The sequence below is a fragment of the Phyllostomus hastatus genome, unplaced genomic scaffold (assembly GCF_019186645.2).
Source record: "Phyllostomus hastatus isolate PE091 unplaced genomic scaffold, TTU_PhHast_1.1 phas_contig_34, whole genome shotgun sequence".
Taxonomy (NCBI): domain Eukaryota; kingdom Metazoa; phylum Chordata; class Mammalia; order Chiroptera; family Phyllostomidae; genus Phyllostomus; species Phyllostomus hastatus.
In genome coordinates, this window is record NW_025333857.1 from 46808036 (window position 1) to 46825997 (window position 17962).

The window sequence follows — 17962 nt, forward strand, 5'->3', positions numbered from 1 at the left end:
CCCTTCACCAAGTACAAACAGAATTCATTTCCTCTCCACCTCTCCAGTACAGACAGAACTAGACACCGCACTCCCCTCCTTGAGCTTTACATACTTCTACCCACTCTGCCACCCTGCCCTCTTCCCTGACAGCCAAGAGAAGAGAGTTCTCCCAACTGGTAGGAATAATTCTCAAGTTCATAGGGCAAAGGCTGCCCCAGGGACAAAGGCACTGGTGTGGAGAAGCTGCAGTTCTTCCGGAATGGTGTGTCCAGTGTCCTGATGTCACTGACACCCTGTAGGAATGCCAGAGTGAGGACAGATCCTACTCTGCCAAGCCAGAAAAGAACCTCTTCCCCTCCCTCTTCCCCCACGCCTCCCGACACCTAGTCACACACCGGTAGCTGTGGTGCCCTCTGTATCCAGAAAGTTTCAGGCTGCTCCTTACGGTAGTCGTGAGGCTGCGAGGGAAAAACAATGGAGTAACTTTGGGCCTGAAACTTCCTCTCTCCACCTCTGGGTCTACTGCTCTCCCACAGCCCCCCAGAGCCCCAGTATACACGTTGGGTGGCATCGGTTCTCACCTTTGTTGGGGCAGGAGGCCCTGTCTGTGTCGGCTCCTTTTGGTAGTCATGATGTGTCACAGACTCGGCCTCAAAGTGCTCCCTTGTGGGTTCCTGCTCTGCCTGCACCTCTTTCCTATACAGGGACGGGGGCATCTAGGCCACTCTTCCCTGTGTCCTCCCCCTCCCCTTTCCCCTTAGCCCACCCAGCTCCTCACCAGATCTGGTGGTGCAGGAGCATCTCCAGCATGGCTTCGCGCTTCCCTGTGGGAGGGCAGGGAGTGAACAGAATGGGGGTGTTTGGTTAAGGAGCAGGCCCAGAAGAAACAAAGTTGAGAAAAGAAAGGAAACTCATGGGGTTTTGCCCTTATACCCATTGGACAATCCATGGTCCCACCACACATTCCTTCCTCTCTTTTCCCCCTGACTGTTGGACTCATTCTGGCCCATTCCCTCATGCTTCCCACCTCTCATTGGCTGAAAGCGCTCTTCTGGAGGCTGGTAGGAGTCTTTCTGGGTGGTGCTGTGGGGCATGGGTGCCTGTAGGTGCAGGGTTAGCAGTCCCTGATGTCCATGTCGGAAATAGAAACTCTCAGAGCCATCCTGCATGCTTGGGACTTGATCCAGGTGGTTGGTGGCTCTCTGTGGGCCCCGAGTTGAGTGATCATGATGTCCTTTCTGGTCCCCACTCCCATCATACACTACTGCCTCCCCCAGGGAACTGGGGGCAGCCTTTAGGAAAAGGGAGTAGGTCAAAACCTTAATACCTCTTCCTCCCAGTTGTAGAGAAGGCACTGGCCCCGTGGCCATGTTTTGCTGAGAACCTCACACTTCCCTCCATCCTTGGGGGGCTTCCAGGGCCCTCTGGCAGCAGGTTCTGAAACTTGCAAAAATTTCCAATGTTGTTTCTTAGGCTCCCAGTGTTGGTAGTGATTTCCAGAGGCATAATTAGGGACTGGGTTTGACCCTGGATTTTTGGAGCTTGTAAGTGTGTCAGGGCTGAGCGCAGGGCCATTGCCACAGCCTGGACTAGGCCCAGAGTCACAGGCAGGACCACAGCCAGAATCAGGACCAGTGCCTTGACCAGAGCCATGGCCAGAACCAGAACTGGAGGCAAGAACAGGGCCAGCGTTAGAGCCAGTACCAGGGCAAGGGCTAGAGCTAAGGCCATTTATAGTACAGGGATCTTGAGGAACACAGGAAACATAGACAGGCTTAAAGCCGATTTTCTCATGGCCTATCATGTCGGTTGAGTTGGGTCCGGTGCAGGGCTTCTCAAGAAGACTATCAGAAGCGGAATCCATGAGAAGGCTTTGCTCAGAAGAGGGCGCTTCGGTCTTTGCAGATAATACAGCTGCTCTGGCAGTGGAGGCAGCTGCAGTAGCTGCTGCGGCTGCTGCGGCTGCTGCAGTTGCGGCTGCCGGGGCCAACCTAGGACCGCCATCCGAAGGAAACGATTCCGAAGAGGACCCCAGTCCTTGAGAGCTGGGATGTATGTGGGAAGATCTGAAAGAGAGTAAATGCGTCAAAGTTGTCAAAAGCTCAGCAGAGGAAGTTCCACAGACTGTCCTCGTCCCCTAACGCCTGCAGCCAGAGCTGCGGCTCTCACCGCGACGGCGATCCCTCGGTAGAATCAAAGGTCTCCATCTTCAGACACCAGCTACCGGGTTGCCACAGAGACGGCAAATTATTCCAGGAGACTGCGCAGAACCTGAGCTGAGCGGACGTTGGGTGGGGGGTGGGGCGTGGGGGGTGGGGGTGGAGTCAGGTGGCCTGCGGGGCGGAAGTCCTAAACCTGGTGTGGTGTGGGAAGTCTGCCTTCCCGTTCAGACTTCATTTGGTCTCATCCCCACTTTTTAAGGTTCTGCTGATCTAAGGCCTCGCCCTTCAAACCTAAGCACAATTCTTTGAGGCTTTCTGAGGTGGTTGTGTTGGAGATAAGCACAGGGCTATCAGACAAAAGCCTAGTGTATTTATGTAGGGTATAATAGTAGCTTCCCCTTAGCTCATTCTCAAAGGGGCGGGGGCGTTTTCAAACATTTTAAACGTCATCTTTTTTAAAGGTTTTATTTACTTATTTTTAGAGAGAGGGGAAGGGAGGGAGAAGGAGAGGGAGAGAAACATCAATGTGTGGTTGCCCCTCACGTGGCCCCCACTGGCCCACAACCCAGGCGTGTGCCCTGACTGAGAATCAAACCAGAGACCCTCAGGTTCGAAGGCTGGTGCTCAATCCATTGAGACACACTACCTAGGGCTGCTTTCAAACATTTTGATGATGAAACCCTTCAGACAACATCTTAAAGGCATAATGGTGAGACTCAGGGATTAGTCAGGGGGTAGCAGCTTTTGGGGGGTGGGGGTGATTAATTCGTCCCCAATAAAAGGTCCTCACATTGGCCACCCTCTTTTCAGATCCTTATAACTTGGAATGGCAGCTGGATAAGGGCCAGGATTGTGCACATCTCACTCCTAGGATTCAGTCTCTTCATACTCATTGAGGCATATTCCTACTGCTATTTAGCTAGAAACTTGACATAGGTGGATCACTAGTTGTGATGACTTACGGGTCTATAGGCAAGTGCACCTTTAACTACAGTATGGACCTCATTAGTGTCTCTCGCACAAACCATATTCAAAGGGCATCACCCCTTGAATCAGTTTTCTTCACTATTTGTGGTATAAATCTATCTATAGATTTACGACAGGGACCCAAAATTGAGAAGAGCAAATTTATTAGCATCACATGGTCCTTTCCCCCCATCCAAGTGTCCAGGTCCGGGGTCCTTAGTCAGTTGGTAGGTTCAACCTGGAGGCCACTTGAGCTGTCGGCCCCCAAGTACATGAATGTGCAGATGATACACAGATTGTGCTCCCAGCTTTCCATCATTGATCACTGAAATGGAGCTTGGGGTTAGTGAGTTAAGATCATGGGAAAGGCCGAAGAATGAAGATCATATTGAGAAGTAGATATGAGAATTCATTGGTGAGGGGCTCAAGGGCCAAGCCACTCACCAAGTCGGTATCCATCTCCCAGCCCCTCAGCCTTTGCTGTCTTCTTGGCCACAAGGAGAAGGTGTCCTAGAAGCTATGGGAAAAGGGGAGGGAGACAAGTGGCTTTATTCACAAGGAGCAAACCTCTAGCTGAATCCAGGACTTCCCCCAGTCAAACTCTGGCCTTCTTCTTCCCACCTGCTGGTCTTCTTCTTCAGCCTGGCTAATCCGAGGAATGGGCTTCTTGGGAATGACCAGGAAGTGCACAGGCGCCTGAGGGGCCACATCACGGAATACTAGACACTGGGAACAGTGACACGCCAGAGACCACTATGTTATTTTCACGGGCTAAATGGTATCTGTGAAATTGCTATGGGGATGGGTCCTAAGGGCACCCCACCTGCTGGTCTTCATATAGAATATCTGCTGGGAGGCTTCGATCCAGGATCCTGGAGAAGATGGTTGGGGCTGTCCCCCCAGGAGCTGCCTGCTGGGCTTTGGCCACTTCATTCCCACCATTCCCACCTGCAGCTCCACGGACCTGAAGGTGGGTCAGACACACCCGAAGGAGAGTTGGTAATACCTCTCCCATCTACTCAGTTGGGGCTGGCAGGGGCTGGGCTCTTGATAGTCATTGACTTCACCCTTCTAGAAATCTATTAGTAGTTCCTACCCAAAGGAAAAGTTCCTCAATTTCAGAGCATCAGCAGCGGAGAGTAGGGCCAGAGAGTGCTGGGCCTGGTTAGATAACAGGCAGTATCACAATGTAGGATTTCGGATTTCAGTTGATTTCTTCTTCTAAAGTATATAGGAAATCTAGCACTGTTCAGGGAAAGGATCCAAGGGGAGAACCTGGAGACTTAGTTCCCAGTTCCTATTTATCAGTAAATTTACCTTTGATAAATCCTTTCTCTTGGCTGCAAGTGTAAAATAAAGGAAGTGGTTTGCATCATCTCTTAATACCCTTTGGACTCTTTCCACATACTTTCACCTCGTTAATGTTGTTACTTATTTCTACTACTCGTTTTCTGATGTTTAAGCCATGTTACCTGTTTCATTCAGGTTTTAATAAAATTGTCTTTTGACACCAGGGTGTCTGGGTGTCACATTTGACCTCCTACTGTGAATTTAACTCCAGTCTGTGAATTTGAATGAGTGGAAGAGTCCAGTTAAGTGGACTCAGCCCCAGGGAATTGAGGGTAGGAAAATCTCCGTTTCCCAGGGACTCAGAAAGGCTGAAGTTAGTGCTGTCACGTTGTGGGAGAAAAGGACAGGATGAATCTGACCCCTCTAGTCTCTCTGGCAAAGCGGGGAAGATGAGAGGTTAACACTAGTACTCAGTAGAAGGCCCGGGGCCTGAAGGAGAGCATAAGACTGGCTATGGTATGCAAAAGATCAGGTCCTGCAGGGGGTCCTGAAGGGGCTGCCTGGAGACCACCTTCGGTTAGAAGGATTTCTGGCAGGTGTAAGACAAGACAGCAGCCGCTGCACGGACCCTGTCCCGACCTCGGCGCCCAGGCCTATGCAGGACGTCGGTCGTCGCCAGTTCGCTTCTCCTGCGTCCAGGCTTCCGGAAAGAAGCGACCACCTGTCCAACCTCACCGCGCAGCTCCGGAGCTTGCACTTTCGCTCCGTCCCAGCGAGGCCGCAGGGTTGCGCGCATCTGGGGGAACCGGGGAGGAACGCGGCCTCCGGCCCTGGAAAGTGTCAGAGCCCGCAGGATCCCCTCCTTGCTCCCACAACCACTTCTCACCTGCGCCCCCCGCGGCCCCGCGACCGCCACAACCCTGCGCGCCACGCGCAGCCCGGCGGCCAGCGCCATGGCCGCCGCCATCTTCCCCTCGGCCGCGGGAACCCGACACTCGGGCCGGCACTCGGGCTCTGGGGCTGGCCCGAGGTAGCGGTGGTGGAGCCTGGGAGCCACTGGGCGGCGACCATTGGTTCCGCCAGCCACGCGGGGTGGGAGTTCTGCCATCCCATTGGGTTGCGTTCCTGGCCCTGCCTGCTGCCCCTTAGCTCAGAGGCGTGGCTGAATCTTTTCATCCCATTGGTAGCTTTTGCCAACTGGGCGATTTTTTTCACTCCATTGGCTTGTCTTTTCAGCGCGCAAGACCTCTTTCCATCGGATCGCCTAACTAGTTTTGCTATGGGATAGTTTCTCACAACACTGGAAGGAAAAAGACCAAGAGGTGGGATTTCCCCCTAATTGCCTCTGATTCACCCAGTGGGAAGCTTGTGGTTGCAGCGTTCCTATTCAGGTCTGGCCCCTACTGCTGGCCTGGGAGGGACAGGGTGGCGCTCCTGTCACCTGCCTCACAAAGCCCGTAAGATTGTAGGCCAGCGATTTTCCACCTTTTTATCTCATGGCCACATATAAACTAATTATTAAAATTCTGCGGCACACCAAAAAATGTTTTTATTTAGCGATTTGACAAAAATGATATAATTTTGATTCATTCACACCAGGCATTGTTGTATCTGCTGTCACTTTTTTTTAAAATTTACGATCTAAGGGAAGAGGTTAGGATCCCTAACTATATAGTCAGGTATAGAATGTTTTAAAAATTCTTGTGGCACACCAGTTGAAAATCGCTTGTTGTAGATCCGTCATGGTGTTGGTGTGGAGAAGGGCAGGGTTCTGAAGGCACTCAGGCCTTATTGGCTCCGGGAACCAGCTAACCCCAGGAGCCCAAGGCCTTAGGGCCCTCAGGAAAAAAGAGGCAGGTTGAGCACAGTAGGTGGGTGGAGCTGAAGGTGAACTGGGACAGGGTCCATTTTTTAACTGGTGGAATAGATATGTTCCTCACGAGGGCAGTTTCAGACCCTTGAACATTTCAAAGATTTTAACATACTCATCTAAGGCAGCAAAGCTTGTCAACATTTTACATCTCATGGAGCACACAGACTAATTTCTAAAACTGTAGCACACCAAATAGTTTTATTTTTTGCCAATCTGACAAAAAAAAACCAGGTATAATTTTAATTCATTCACACCAGACAGCTATTGCTGTGTTGGTTGTCCTTTTATTTGTCAATCAAAGGGAAAAGAAGTCAGTGTCCCTGACTAAATAGTCATATTGAATGCTTTAAAAGTTCTTGTGGCACATTGGTGGAAAATCACTGATATACGGGCAATTTCTCCTTAGTTTATGTTCTTGTTAACATATTCACTCCAAGATGAAAGATTCTGTAGTTTTAACTTTAATTTTTTTTGCATTTTTCTATTTAACGGTCAGGGCTGGAGGTGTGTGAGTCCTATCTCGGCCATAGGACTGATAAGCAAATGTTTCCTAAGTAGAAAAGGTGGGTGATATGGTCAGCTCTGTGCCTGGTATTTTCAGTGAGTGGAGTTGGAAGGACAAGGGAAATGTGTCATGGCTAGATCTGAACTATATTTCGTTCTGCTGCAATACATATTTTTGACATAAGAAACAAGGAGGTCACAAAAGCTGGTTGGGTTGTCATTCCGATATGCCAAGGTGGAGCATTCCATCAGCAGTCAGAGCACACACAAGAAGCAACCATGTCCTGGCTAGTGTGGCTCAGTGGGTTGAGTGTCAGCCTGCAAACCAAAGGGTCGAGGGTTTGATTCTCAGTTAGGTCTCATGCCTGGGTTGAAGGCCATGTCCCCAGTAGGGAACATGTTAGAGGGGAAACTCTTGTATTGTGTAGGGGAAACCACGCATTGATGTGTTTCTCCCTCTTTCTCCCTCCCTTACCCACTCTCTAAAAATAAATAAATAAAATTTTTTTAAAAAAGGAAAGGAGAAAAGCAACCAGTGAAAACATAAATAAGCGGAACAACAAGTTGATGTTTTTCTCTCGCTCTCAAATCAGTCAATAAAAAGAATTGAAAAAAAAAGAAACACGGGGAGCACAAAATGCTAATATACTCATACCAGGCTTTAGTCTGATGTTTACCACAGTATTTTTAGTTTAGGTTTTTTTTTTTGCATATGGCCTGACATAATTATTTGTAGAATGAATAACACTTGGTGTTTCCTTTAATTTCCTTTTATAATGTAATGCATATATATTGCAGATTTTCTTCCACTTACAATTTTTCATATTATTACACAGTCTGCATAAAAATATTGTATAAGGGCTCCAAAATACTTCTCTGAATGTGTTTTTCATAGTAACCTTTATTGTTGACTACTAACTGAATTAGTTTCATGAATTGTCATCATAGTGCTAATTGCTTATAACCAGTAACGAGGAGCTCTTTACTTCTGGAGATAGTAACAATCTCTTTCATACAGCCATACTATTATTGTTAGAAAGTCCTTTCTCTGGAGGGCAGACATTTGACCATGTGATTTCCCCCAAAAGGTCTAGCAGTCTGGGTTTCAAATCTTCCCTTGGAAAGTTAGACAGCCTCCCTAGTTGTGAGGGAATGTAGATGGGCCTTTTCTCAGTGCCCTACAGGCTGTGGGTTTCAGTTGGTGCCTATTGACTCCCATAAGACTTATAGCCGTATTTTGCCATGCATAATGCACACCCACGTTTTTGCCCCAAACTTTCAGAAGAAAAAAAATCTTTCATTTTAATGTTTTAATTCAATTATTTATTTTTATTTAGAAACAAAACTGATTATCATATTCTAGGGTATTATTTTGTATCTGGATATCATTATTGCTTTCTAGAGTTACATTTTTAATGCATAAGCATAAACAAAATAAAAACATTTATATAGGTATGGAATTAGTACTACCCATGTATAATGCTTATCTTTATTTTTCCCTCAAAAATGTGACCATTTTTACACAGCAAAATACAGTACCTCCAGAAGGACTCCTTATGGTTAATTGGGCTCAATTTATAATGAGAGTTCAGCAACCATTGCTGATAGCGGCCTCTAATGCACTCTGCATTTCAGGTGAAAGCCACAGACAGAACTGCCAGCTGAGTTCGTGGAATCATCTTTTAATCAATGGACTACCCCGTCCAATTGGAACTGCACAGCTATATCCTTATTTGCGACTTCAAAGGCCAATCAGAGCAACTCTATAATGACCAATCAGAATGAGCAATTCTGACCAATCAGGACAATGCTATTTGGACCGATCAGACTATGCAAATTTGGATTCCTTATTTGAATAAAAATGGGCCAATCAATAATGGGGCAGGAACTTTATACAGGCCAGCCTTTTCTTTGTCCTGGTAGAGCACACTTTCCCTTTTCATGGAGGCTGTGTCTCTCTGGTTTGCAAACTCTTTACCTGAATAAAGTTTCCTTTTATTGCTCCCAGATTGGGAACTTGTGTTGGCATTGGATTGGTGGCAGCGACCTTTTGTTGACATGCATCTGGGATGCCAGAAGCCTCTAAAGCTGCTCTGGAGAAGGGCAAGAGATAAGAGCAGCTAGGAACTGAGAAGATGAAGGAAACTGGCTAGGAGGGGTAGGCAAGGACAAAGCACTTTGAAACTGGTTATTTCTCTGGGTTCTCATAGGGAGCAGGTAGCACAGAGATTATTCCTCAGAGATCCAGAACCTGAGGCCCAGAAAGGGAAAGTGACTTGCTTAGGATCACAGAGTCCATTCATGTCAGAATCCACCACTCCCCGTAAGAATCATCTATGGGCTTTCTAGTCACATTCCTCGACATTCACTGATTTTGGCTGCTGGCCCACAGGCTTCTTTAATCCACGCCTTCGTGATCACTCACAGCTGCTCTTATCTGAAGGCCGCGGCGGCTGCAGGTTCTGACTGCTGTTTCCTGTACTTCAGTCCCCACCACTACATCTGCTGCTGGACCTCATGAGAGGCTGCTGCTCCTCTGACTGTTCCTTTTTCCCAATCTGCCAATTGCTTCCAGGCTTTAGTTTCTTTCCCAATTTGTATGGTCAGCTCCCTCTACATCTTTAATCTTTCTTTTGCTTTATTTTCCTGATTATTATTATCCTCCCCAACACCCTACCATCACAACCCATTCATCTAAATATTTTGTTTCTCTGCTTTTCTAACTAGGTTCCTGCTTCCAACTGTATCTTAATCCTCAGCCAGCCACCAATCAGGTTTTGCTCCAGTTCCCTGCATTAGCCTTCCAAAATCTTCACCTCTCTTTTCCTGTCTCCTACTCTCTGCTTTTATCCTCCCCCCTCCCCACCAGCAACTGATCTTGTCTCCTACTTCACAGGGGAACTTTCACAAGATCCTGCTCCCTATCCTTGCTTTCCTTTCTTCCTCTTGGTTTTAGGATGTGGTGTTTCTCCTGTCCAAAGTGAATCCCTTCACCTCCGCCTTGACCTCATCCCCTCCCTCCATCTCTGGGATATTGCCTCACCAGGCATCTCTCTTTCTCTTCCGCATCCTTCAAGGTCTTGTTACCTACTGGCCTCTTTCCTTTTTCCTTCCTAAAAACTGCTTTCTCAACTCCACATCTGCCTCTGGATATTGTATGACTTCTCTCCTCCTCTTTCCATTCAAATTTCTTAAAGAAACTCCTTCTGCCTCCACTGCACCACTGAAACTACACTCTCCCCAAAGACCTTCTAACTGCAAAATCCAGTGAACACTTTCCAGTCTTGATCTTACTGGAGACCACAGCTGCATCTAACATCACTGCTCACTCTATCCTCCTTGAAACCCTGCCCTCCCTCCTTGGCTGCCTTGAAGCCACTCTCTCCTCTGGTGCCATGGCTAGCAGATTAAATGTGGGTGTAGTGAAGACAGATGGCCGGATCTAGCCTCTCTGTGTGTTGCTTCCTTTTACCCCCAATAGGTGCTGACCCGAAGGTCTTAGAATGTCTATCCTTGGGCCGGGCTCTAGCTATTGCATACAGAGCCAGGTCAGATTCCAGTGGCTTCCCCTTTATTGCTGATCTGGGCCAGGCTCACAGAGGCCTGTGCCAGGTGTTGACAGTGTCTGTCCCTGGAGGAGGGAAGAGCAGAGGTGAAAGGGTCAGGTACGGCGGTTAGAGGTAGGGCCAGGTCGGAGGCTGGGTGGATCAGGGAAACCAGGGGGACTAGGGCGGGAGCTGGGATGGCCAGAGGGCCCCTGTTTCTGTAGGACCTCGAAGTCAGAGTTGCTGATGATGGTTTCTTGGAGGGTAGGAATCTCTGCAAAAGGCACATAGTCTGCTCCTAGGGGTGGAAACCAATGCAGGTATGGGATACAGGAGGTGAGGGGTGAGGGGTTAGGGGGCGAGTGGTCCTGGGTGGGATAGTTGAGGATGGGAGTGCCTTTCTGCCTGACTTTCTGACTACAGACTCTGGAATGACTCCTTGTCCCAGGTTGCCCCCCTCACCATGAGGCCTCCCTCCTCGTCGCCGGGTCTCTTCAGTCTCAAAGAAAGTCTGGTGTTCCTCCCAGCGCCGGTCACAGGCTGCACACAGGAAATTAGACTCAAAGCAGTTGCAGCAACAGCCTAGGGCAAGAGGACAACCAAGATAAGTATAGGAATTGGGGCTTCCCCCACAGACTGACTACATGCTCATCTCTTCCTCACCCACCACAAAACCAAGTCTCTTCTACCAGCTCCCGTATCCTTATCCCCAAATTATATGCATCCTATCACCACTCATGCCCACCTCTGTACTCCCCTTGTTTTTGAAGGTACCTTTGACCCTGCAGGGATGGGACCCAGTAGCTGCATGGTCTTCATGGTTATGTTTGCAGCGACATTGGGCTCTCCATGCCTTGGGGTCAAAGCTGGCTCTTCTCCTGAGCCAGAACTGACCCACCTCCTCTGGGCGTGATGGGATAAAGCAGAACATGAGGCAGCGGCACTGGTTCACATTGCAGGGCACAGAAATGTCTGTGGGAATGGGGATGGGTGGTAGGTCTAGACCAGCACCTGGTAGGGCCTGGCCTTCCCGTGCCAACCCCCTCCCCCATGCTAACATACCCACACTGTCTCTTATACATCCCAACGCATGGCAGAGTGCGGTTATCCCTCCTCACCGCCAGGGCCTGCGGGGGATAACTCAGTTCTCCCTACCTGATATGATCTGGTGCTCTCTCAACAAGTGTCCACAAAAGCACTTGGACTCATCCCCAATCCGGAAACAGTCCCATAGATAATGCGGGCAGCGCCAGCCAATGTAGAGACCTGGGTATGGTGGGATTGGGTATTAGGACCAATGAGAAGGAAAAAGAGCCTAAGCTCTCCAAGGTGTTCTCACCTATCCCCTGGTGGGGGGTACCTCACCTTCCCCCCGAGGTGTATTCATCTCCACCCATGAGTCCTCACCCCTATCCCTTTCGATTTTTTCCCTCAAGGTTTTCTCATCACTCCACAAGTGTTTCAGTTTCCTTCCCACTCTAGGATCCACTCCAACTCTGTCAGCCTGTCAGAGATGACTGAAGACAGTCTTTTGTTTCTGAACAGGAAGATTATAAATACAACTGTGTTTGAAGAGGAACGTGAATCTCAGTGAGTTCTCTGTGACTGTGGGGTTCTCACCTCCTCCCCTCCCTACCTTAGAGCCCAACTTTGCTTGGTTTCATTGAAGTGTCTAAGGAGTGAGGGACGGAAGTTGATTGGCGGGTGTGGGGGAGATGGTGGAGATTGGCCATGAAGGAGCATGGTGGTTGAAGGGACCCGAAGAGGAAGAGGGGTTGGGCAGACCTGGGGCCAAAAGGAAGGTTTCCCTCACTTTTTCAGGCCAGCACCTTCATATTTTCCTGGTACTATTGGACTAATGCCCTCTATGACCTTGAGAAGGGCTGCTGAGGGCTCTCCAAGGGTCAGGAGAAAAGGTAGGCCAGAAGTCATGAGTGGTAAAGACCAAAAAATACCAGCTTGTGAGGCATGGGAAGGAAGATGACGCTAAGACATACCCCTGAGCTCGGGCATCAGCAAGAGGCCCCTTCAGACCCTGGCTTTAGCAGTGGGATCTGAAAATGCCTGGCTGACACTCAGTCTCACCAGGAGACAAGGTGCTGCTGTGTAAATGTGGGAGGAGAACCAGAGAGTACCTCCCACTCAGATTTTCTCATCTTCCATGAGACCTAAGAGTACCCCAACTTCTAGCGGAGAATTCTGTATGAGTCCCATGTGGCAGGGCTCTTATTCCATTGAAGTGTCCCCTCCACCAAGAAGTGTCCCTGACTTGCTCGTCTATGGATTCCTCCTCTTGCCTTCCATGGCTCCTTGTGCTATTCTTATCACAGTTAATGAACTGTTCACTGGTATTGCTCCAGGGAACCAATCTGTCTTTTCGTCTATATCTCTAGTCCTAGCACAAGACCTGGCACAAAAGAGGTGCTCAGAGAACACAGACTGCCTGACTGGATAAGTGAATGAGCAAATTCCTTCAGTAGTCTGGGCAGAACCCTGAAGTTCCCCTGAGGAGGATATGAAAGAGTTACATCCTCTGGTCCTTGATTCTGTCCAGGGCCATAATCCACAATTCTGTGTCTAATTGTCAGGTTAGGTTTCCTTGTATTACCCATGGTCTCTCAGGGCCTAAAGTCTGTCCAGGTGTGGCTTTTGGCTTTGCTGCTTCTGTCTTGATGCTGATGGCCCGTAGTGCCAGTGCCCCGTTACACAGGGGAGTCTTGGTTTAAAGGGTGGGGTATAGGTAGAGTCACAATGGGAATGGGTGGGGGCCAGCATTCTGAACTCCATCCAGAGTAGCAGGACACACTGGATGGGCAGGTGGGAAGTGGGGGTGAACAGGGGTTAGTGCCCAGAGATCAGAGCCTAGCCTGAGATCCTGGGAGACTTGAGTCCAAGCGCTGATGGAGGAGCCAGTGTCTAGCTTTCAGATGAAGAAGACTGAAGCTTGGGCAGGGAGGCTGGCAAACTATATCTCAGACTCGATTACAGGTGTCCGTACCCTTTAAGTGGGACAGTTGACATCTGGCTGTGTAGTCTAGAGGGGTGCCCTCTACTCTCTGCCCTGATTCCAGATCCTCTTCCTGTTATGAGTGCACAAGGACTGGCAGGGAGGAGACATTGTCTGGGATGCCATTTTGATTCCTGATCACATAATCACATGATACATTTGCATGTTGACATCTCTTTGTGCTGGAATGTCTCCATACGAGATACATCTGTTCTTACGTGAAGGTTGTCTCCAGCCCAGACCTCTCTCCTGAACTAGTAGCCAGCTATCCACTAGACTCTTCCACCAGCATGTCCCACAAGCACTTCAAATGCATTATATCCAGTTATTCCTCCCAGACCTGGCCCTCATCCTTTGTCCTCTGTTCATCCAACACATTCTTAGCATCTACTCTGTCTTAGGCATTCAGTTAATGGCACCATTATCCAATCAGTTACTTAAGCCAATGCCTAGACAATATTCCAGGTATGTCCCTCCTTCTTATTCTATGCATCCAATGATCCAAAGGTTGGTTTTACCTTCTTAGCATTTCTTGAGCTTGTCGACTTCTTTCCACCTCCACCCATTCATTCCTTACCTGGATTGTTACCAGTGCCCCACAGTGTGGTCTTCCTGTCTCCAGTTTTTGTCTCTCTCAAGTCTATCCTACTGCCAGAGTGATCTTACAAAAACACAAATCTGTTCATGTTATTGTCACATTTACAATCTTTCAGTGAGGCCCTGGCTGGCGTAGCTCAGTGGATGGAGCTCGGGCTGTGAACCAAAGTGTCACAGGTTCGATTCCCAGTCAGGGCACATGTCTGGGTTGCAGGCCATGGCCCCCAGCAACCTCACATTGATGTTTCTCTCTCTCTCTCCCTCCCTTCCCTCTCTAAAAATAAATAAATAAATCTTTAAAAAAAATCTTTCAGTGACCCTCAGTTGCCCTCAGGATATAACCCCGGCTCCTGAGCATGGCACAGAAATGCCTGCGCAATTCTGCTCTTGCAGAGATGAGCTGCACTGATCTGCCAAACACCCCGTGCGGCAGGCATGCTGCGTCGCTTAGTTTCCTGCCGGTGCCTTGCCCTGCCATCACTCACCATACCCCCACTTTTACCTGGCTGCCTCTTCTTACTCATCTCACAGATTTCAGCTGAGAAGTCATCCCTTCCAAGATCTATTCCCCCAGTTCCCACAGTGGGGCACCTGCCCTTTTTCTCTGTTCATGCAGCACTCGGGGCTGAGCTCAGTTATAGCAGTTATTAGAATGAATTATTATTTTCCTTTTCCTTATTGGTGTCTCTCATTAAAGTGTAAGTTATTTAAGGGACTTTTTTTTCTCTTGGAAACCCCGTCAGTATCATGACCTCTATGGCTAGCATGGAGCCCGGCACATTGCTGGTGTTCAATGAATGTTGAATGAACAAGAGAGAAGCTTGCATGTGATATTTCTCTACAGAGCACATCTATGGATTCTCCAGGGGCAGAAAATCCCCAGTGTTGGAAGATAAACTCAAATATCTTGGTTCAAAACTAAAGAACACTTAAATTTTGGCATAAAAATGCCTGTTTAAACAGGAAAATGAAGAAGTCCAATTTCAAGAAGTACAGTGGCCTTAAAGAGTGGGGAGTGGACAAGAGGTTCTAAGAAGGAGAATGAGGGTACTGAACAGACCCAACAGTTACAAGAAGAGTGAAAGTGGCATAAGATGTCACTGAAATAAGCAAACAAAGCAATTTCAATGACTGAAGTAAGACCAAGAAACAAATGAGATAGATCACGGTGACTTTCTTGTCCAGAGGTGGAGGAGGGAGGTCCCTGCGTGGGACTGAGGAAAGCGAGTCCCATGGAGGACATGAGGACATAGAATTACCTGGTTGACTTTACATCTTAGGCCCATCTAGTTTTGACATACCTCTACTCCCATCGTAAGGAGGAAGTATGAAAAACCAAAATAAATGCAGTGACATATATTGAATTGGGTCTAGAAACCCCAGAATCTTCCTAGCAGGTCAAGGTGACCCTCTTACTGAAGTAACTAACCCCTATAGATACAAAGTTCAGTTACATAGATACACATGTTCACACAGGACGGCACGTGTTTACACAGTACGTCTGCACGCCCTTTCTATACAGACATGGATATAAGCCACTAACAGGACTGTCAAGAATACTCATTCTGGGCTGAGAGTTGGAATCAAGAGGGCTAGAAGATATGACTTTGCTCTTTGGTGGAGACTCACAGCTTTTGGGTACCCAAGTGATCATGTGTCTCATATTTAGGGGTGACTGCCTTTTAATGGAGTCCCACCAAGGGGACCAAGGCCTTCTGCCTTGTAAGAGCAATAAGTCACTTGGAGACTGTCCAGGTTCTCTTCCTTAGGGTCTGTTTGGTGCTGGCGGTCTGAGCCCTAGATCTGGGACTGGCCCATGTTTTTAACAACTTCAGTTCAGCCACGTGTCCCTAGCTGGGCTTTATATGAATATCCCCACTTTCATCTTCAACTACATCATCTACCTTGGCCTGCCTGCCTGCCTCCCGCCCAGATTTCAGGCTGGTGGCATTGCCATTTCCACAAGGGGCAGCTATCCATTGAATGGACAAGCACCCAGAAACCAATGGATGAGAGGATAGCCCTGAACCTGTCAGAAGCCTCTGAAAGGCTTCCTGGGCCCACCTGTCTGGATGGCACTCAGGGCTGCATTCTTCTCCCATTGGAAGAGATTTTTCACCTGAGCACCAAACATCCCTCTGTGCACTGTGTTAGCCACTTTCACCATCTCCGCCTGCTTCGTAGAGACCGCTGGGCTGACTCTGTAACCTGGGAAGACAGGGGCAGAGTAATCAAGGAGAAGTGGGGGCCCTAAAACTAAGAGAGGGGGTCAGGTTGAAGATTAACCCAATCCCCTTCTCCTGGGGCAGGTGAAAGACAGTGATGAGAATGGGGAGAAGGGCGGGAGCAATTACAGCCAACTCCTTTCTTCTCCTTCTTCTTGCCCAGTTGATGACCAGACTGAGCTGTGAGAGTGGCTCTGTCAGTGGCATCCACCCCATCCTTGTTCTCTCCTTCTTCCCTTTCCTTTGCAGATGTGTCCGGATGGACCTGGGCGGAAGGGCCTGAAAGGGAGTGCTTTTGAAGGGATCCAGATTGAGGGATCTGCATGGATCTTCTCGTCCGGGAGACGTCACTGGAGGGAAACTCAGAGATGGGGCCTTCCTTCAGAGTGTCAGAGGGAGCCCTAGAGACGTGGCCTGGTGATGCATTGTGAGAAGTAAGCTGTTTCTCTGGAACCTTAGAGATGTGAATCTCCGACGGGCTCTTGGGGACAGAGTGGTCTAAAGAGGCCTTGGAGATGGAAGGCTCCAAGGTGGTTTCTGAGGCACGGGTCTCTAACGGGCTGTGGGAAGAGGAAGTCATCACAGGAGATTCAGGGGTGTGGGGCTCTAAAGGAGTCTCAAAAATGGAAGGCTCCAAGAGGGTTTCTGAGGTATGGGTCTCTAATGGGGTGTGGGAAGTGGAAGGTGTCACATGAGATTCAGGGGTGTGGGGCTCTAATGGGTTCTGGGAAGCAGAAGGCTCCAAAGGAGAGGTAAGTGGTTCTAAAGGGGTCTCAGGGATGGAAGGCTCCAAGACCGTTTCCAAGGTATGGGTCTCTAACGGGTTCTGGGAAGCGGAAGGCTCCAGAGGAGTTGCAGAACTAAGTGGTTCTAAAGGGGTCTCAGAGATGGAAGCCTTCATGGGGGTTTCAGAGAGAGGGGGCTCCTGTGAGTCGCTGGCAGAGGGGTCCTTTGAAGAAGGGTGCTCCTCTGCATCCATGGTGGTATGAGGCTCTTCTCCGACCTCGTCTGCTTCCATCTAGTGGTAGAATAGGGTACAGGCTTTAGGTTGGGATTGGAGGGTGTTGCAAGTCAGGGTTCATAGGCTGGAGGGGAATTAGGATAAGTGCACCTGAGATATGAGGGGGGCGCAAGATGAGCTCTGTATTAGGCTATAAGGCCGGAAGGTTCATGGATGTGTCCAGACCTCATGCAGCACCCTGCTATGGGTTGTGAGGGAGCTGGAACTTAAAGAATGAAAGGCTGAAGCAGACAGAATCCCATCAGTAGATGGTAGCAGAGGACCATGCCCCAGGAGGGAGCCTAAACACAGCAACTTGGCCAGTCCAAGAGCAGGGCATGGTCCTAGGCATACCTTGGGACCATGGGGGTCAACCTGTGTAATTCTAGAGACTGGGAATACTAAGCCAAAGGTTGGGGGGGGGTTTGCTCCCCAGAGTACAGAAGGATGGCATGATGGCAGGGCCCTGGCCACAGTCTAGTTTTGTTTAGGGATGATAATCATCTTCCTTCGATGATGTCATTCATGTTCAAAGCTTCAACTACTTCCAACTATGTGCTGATGACCCCTGAATCCATGATTCCATCTCAGACCTCTTTAATCCCTATACTTCACACTCATACCCAACGGCCTGCTGAACGTGGCTCAGTGGGTGTCCTACAGGGCATCAGAACTGCCTCCGGGAGTTATCCTAGTTTTCTCCTTTCCCCTTAGCCCTTCTCTTCAAACAGGCACCAAGGACTGTATTTCCTATCTTCTAAATATCCCCCCAAATCCATTTGTTTCTCTCCTTTCCCTCCAATTTTGTTCA

General features: G+C 48.9%; 3 protein-coding genes across 3 annotated transcripts; all 3 read right to left on the reverse strand.

Moving 5' to 3' along the window:
• Positions 1-5: 5 nt before the first annotated feature.
• On the reverse strand, positions 6-2262 carry SPAG8 (sperm associated antigen 8). The gene is made up of 7 exons (XM_045840695.1): positions 2152-2262; positions 1310-2048; positions 1010-1184; positions 761-806; positions 564-678; positions 378-440; positions 6-275 (listed from the first exon to the last, which is right to left on the reverse strand). The coding sequence occupies exons 1-7, from the start codon at positions 2187-2189 to the stop codon at positions 87-89; spliced, it is 1365 nt and encodes a 454-aa protein (XP_045696651.1). The 5' UTR covers positions 2190-2262; the 3' UTR covers positions 6-86.
• A 995-nt stretch (positions 2263-3257) lies between these two features.
• On the reverse strand, positions 3258-5442 carry HINT2 (histidine triad nucleotide binding protein 2). Its single transcript, XM_045840644.1, has 5 exons — positions 5287-5442; positions 3934-4074; positions 3732-3836; positions 3555-3627; positions 3258-3435 (listed from the first exon to the last, which is right to left on the reverse strand). Exons 1-5 carry the CDS (start codon positions 5365-5367, stop codon positions 3344-3346), a joined length of 492 nt encoding a protein of 163 aa, XP_045696600.1. The 5' UTR covers positions 5368-5442; the 3' UTR covers positions 3258-3343.
• A 4928-nt stretch (positions 5443-10370) lies between these two features.
• FAM221B (family with sequence similarity 221 member B) lies at positions 10371-17169 on the reverse strand. The gene is made up of 7 exons (XM_045840915.1): positions 16885-17169; positions 16311-16632; positions 15991-16134; positions 11478-11588; positions 11097-11294; positions 10785-10904; positions 10371-10408 (listed from the first exon to the last, which is right to left on the reverse strand). The coding sequence occupies exons 1-7, from the start codon at positions 17167-17169 to the stop codon at positions 10371-10373; spliced, it is 1218 nt and encodes a 405-aa protein (XP_045696871.1).
• Positions 17170-17962: the final 793 nt, after the last annotated feature.

What these genes read in the sequence shown, in the direction of transcription:
- FAM221B (XM_045840915.1), bottom strand. Translation starts at nt 17,169, where the DNA reads ATGGAAGCAGACGAGGTCGGAGAAGAGCCTCATACCACCATGGATGCA. An exon ending in CCTCTCCTTTGGAGCCTTCT is followed by an intron (nt 16,633 to 16,884) that starts GCTTCCCAGAAC and finishes TCTGTCCCCAAG; the next exon opens with AGCCCGTCGGAGATTCACAT. An exon ending in TCAGTCTGGTCATCAACTGG is followed by an intron (nt 16,135 to 16,310) that starts GCAAGAAGAAGG and finishes CTGTCTTCCCAG; the next exon opens with GTTACAGAGTCAGCCCAGCG.
- HINT2 (XM_045840644.1), bottom strand. Translation starts at nt 5,367, where the DNA reads ATGGCGGCGGCCATGGCGCTGGCCGCCGGGCTGCGCGTGGCGCGCAGG. An exon ending in TTCTATATGAAGACCAGCAG is followed by an intron (nt 3,837 to 3,933) that starts GTGGGGTGCCCT and finishes CACTGTTCCCAG; the next exon opens with TGTCTAGTATTCCGTGATGT. An exon ending in CTGAAGAAGAAGACCAGCAG is followed by an intron (nt 3,628 to 3,731) that starts GTGGGAAGAAGA and finishes CTTTTCCCATAG; the next exon opens with CTTCTAGGACACCTTCTCCT.
- SPAG8 (XM_045840695.1), bottom strand. Translation starts at nt 2,189, where the DNA reads ATGGAGACCTTTGATTCTACCGAGGGATCGCCGTCGCG. An exon ending in TCTACAACTGGGAGGAAGAG is followed by an intron (nt 1,185 to 1,309) that starts GTATTAAGGTTT and finishes CGGGGCCCACAG; the next exon opens with AGAGCCACCAACCACCTGGA. An exon ending in GCGCTTTCAGCCAATGAGAG is followed by an intron (nt 807 to 1,009) that starts GTGGGAAGCATG and finishes GCCCTCCCACAG; the next exon opens with GGAAGCGCGAAGCCATGCTG.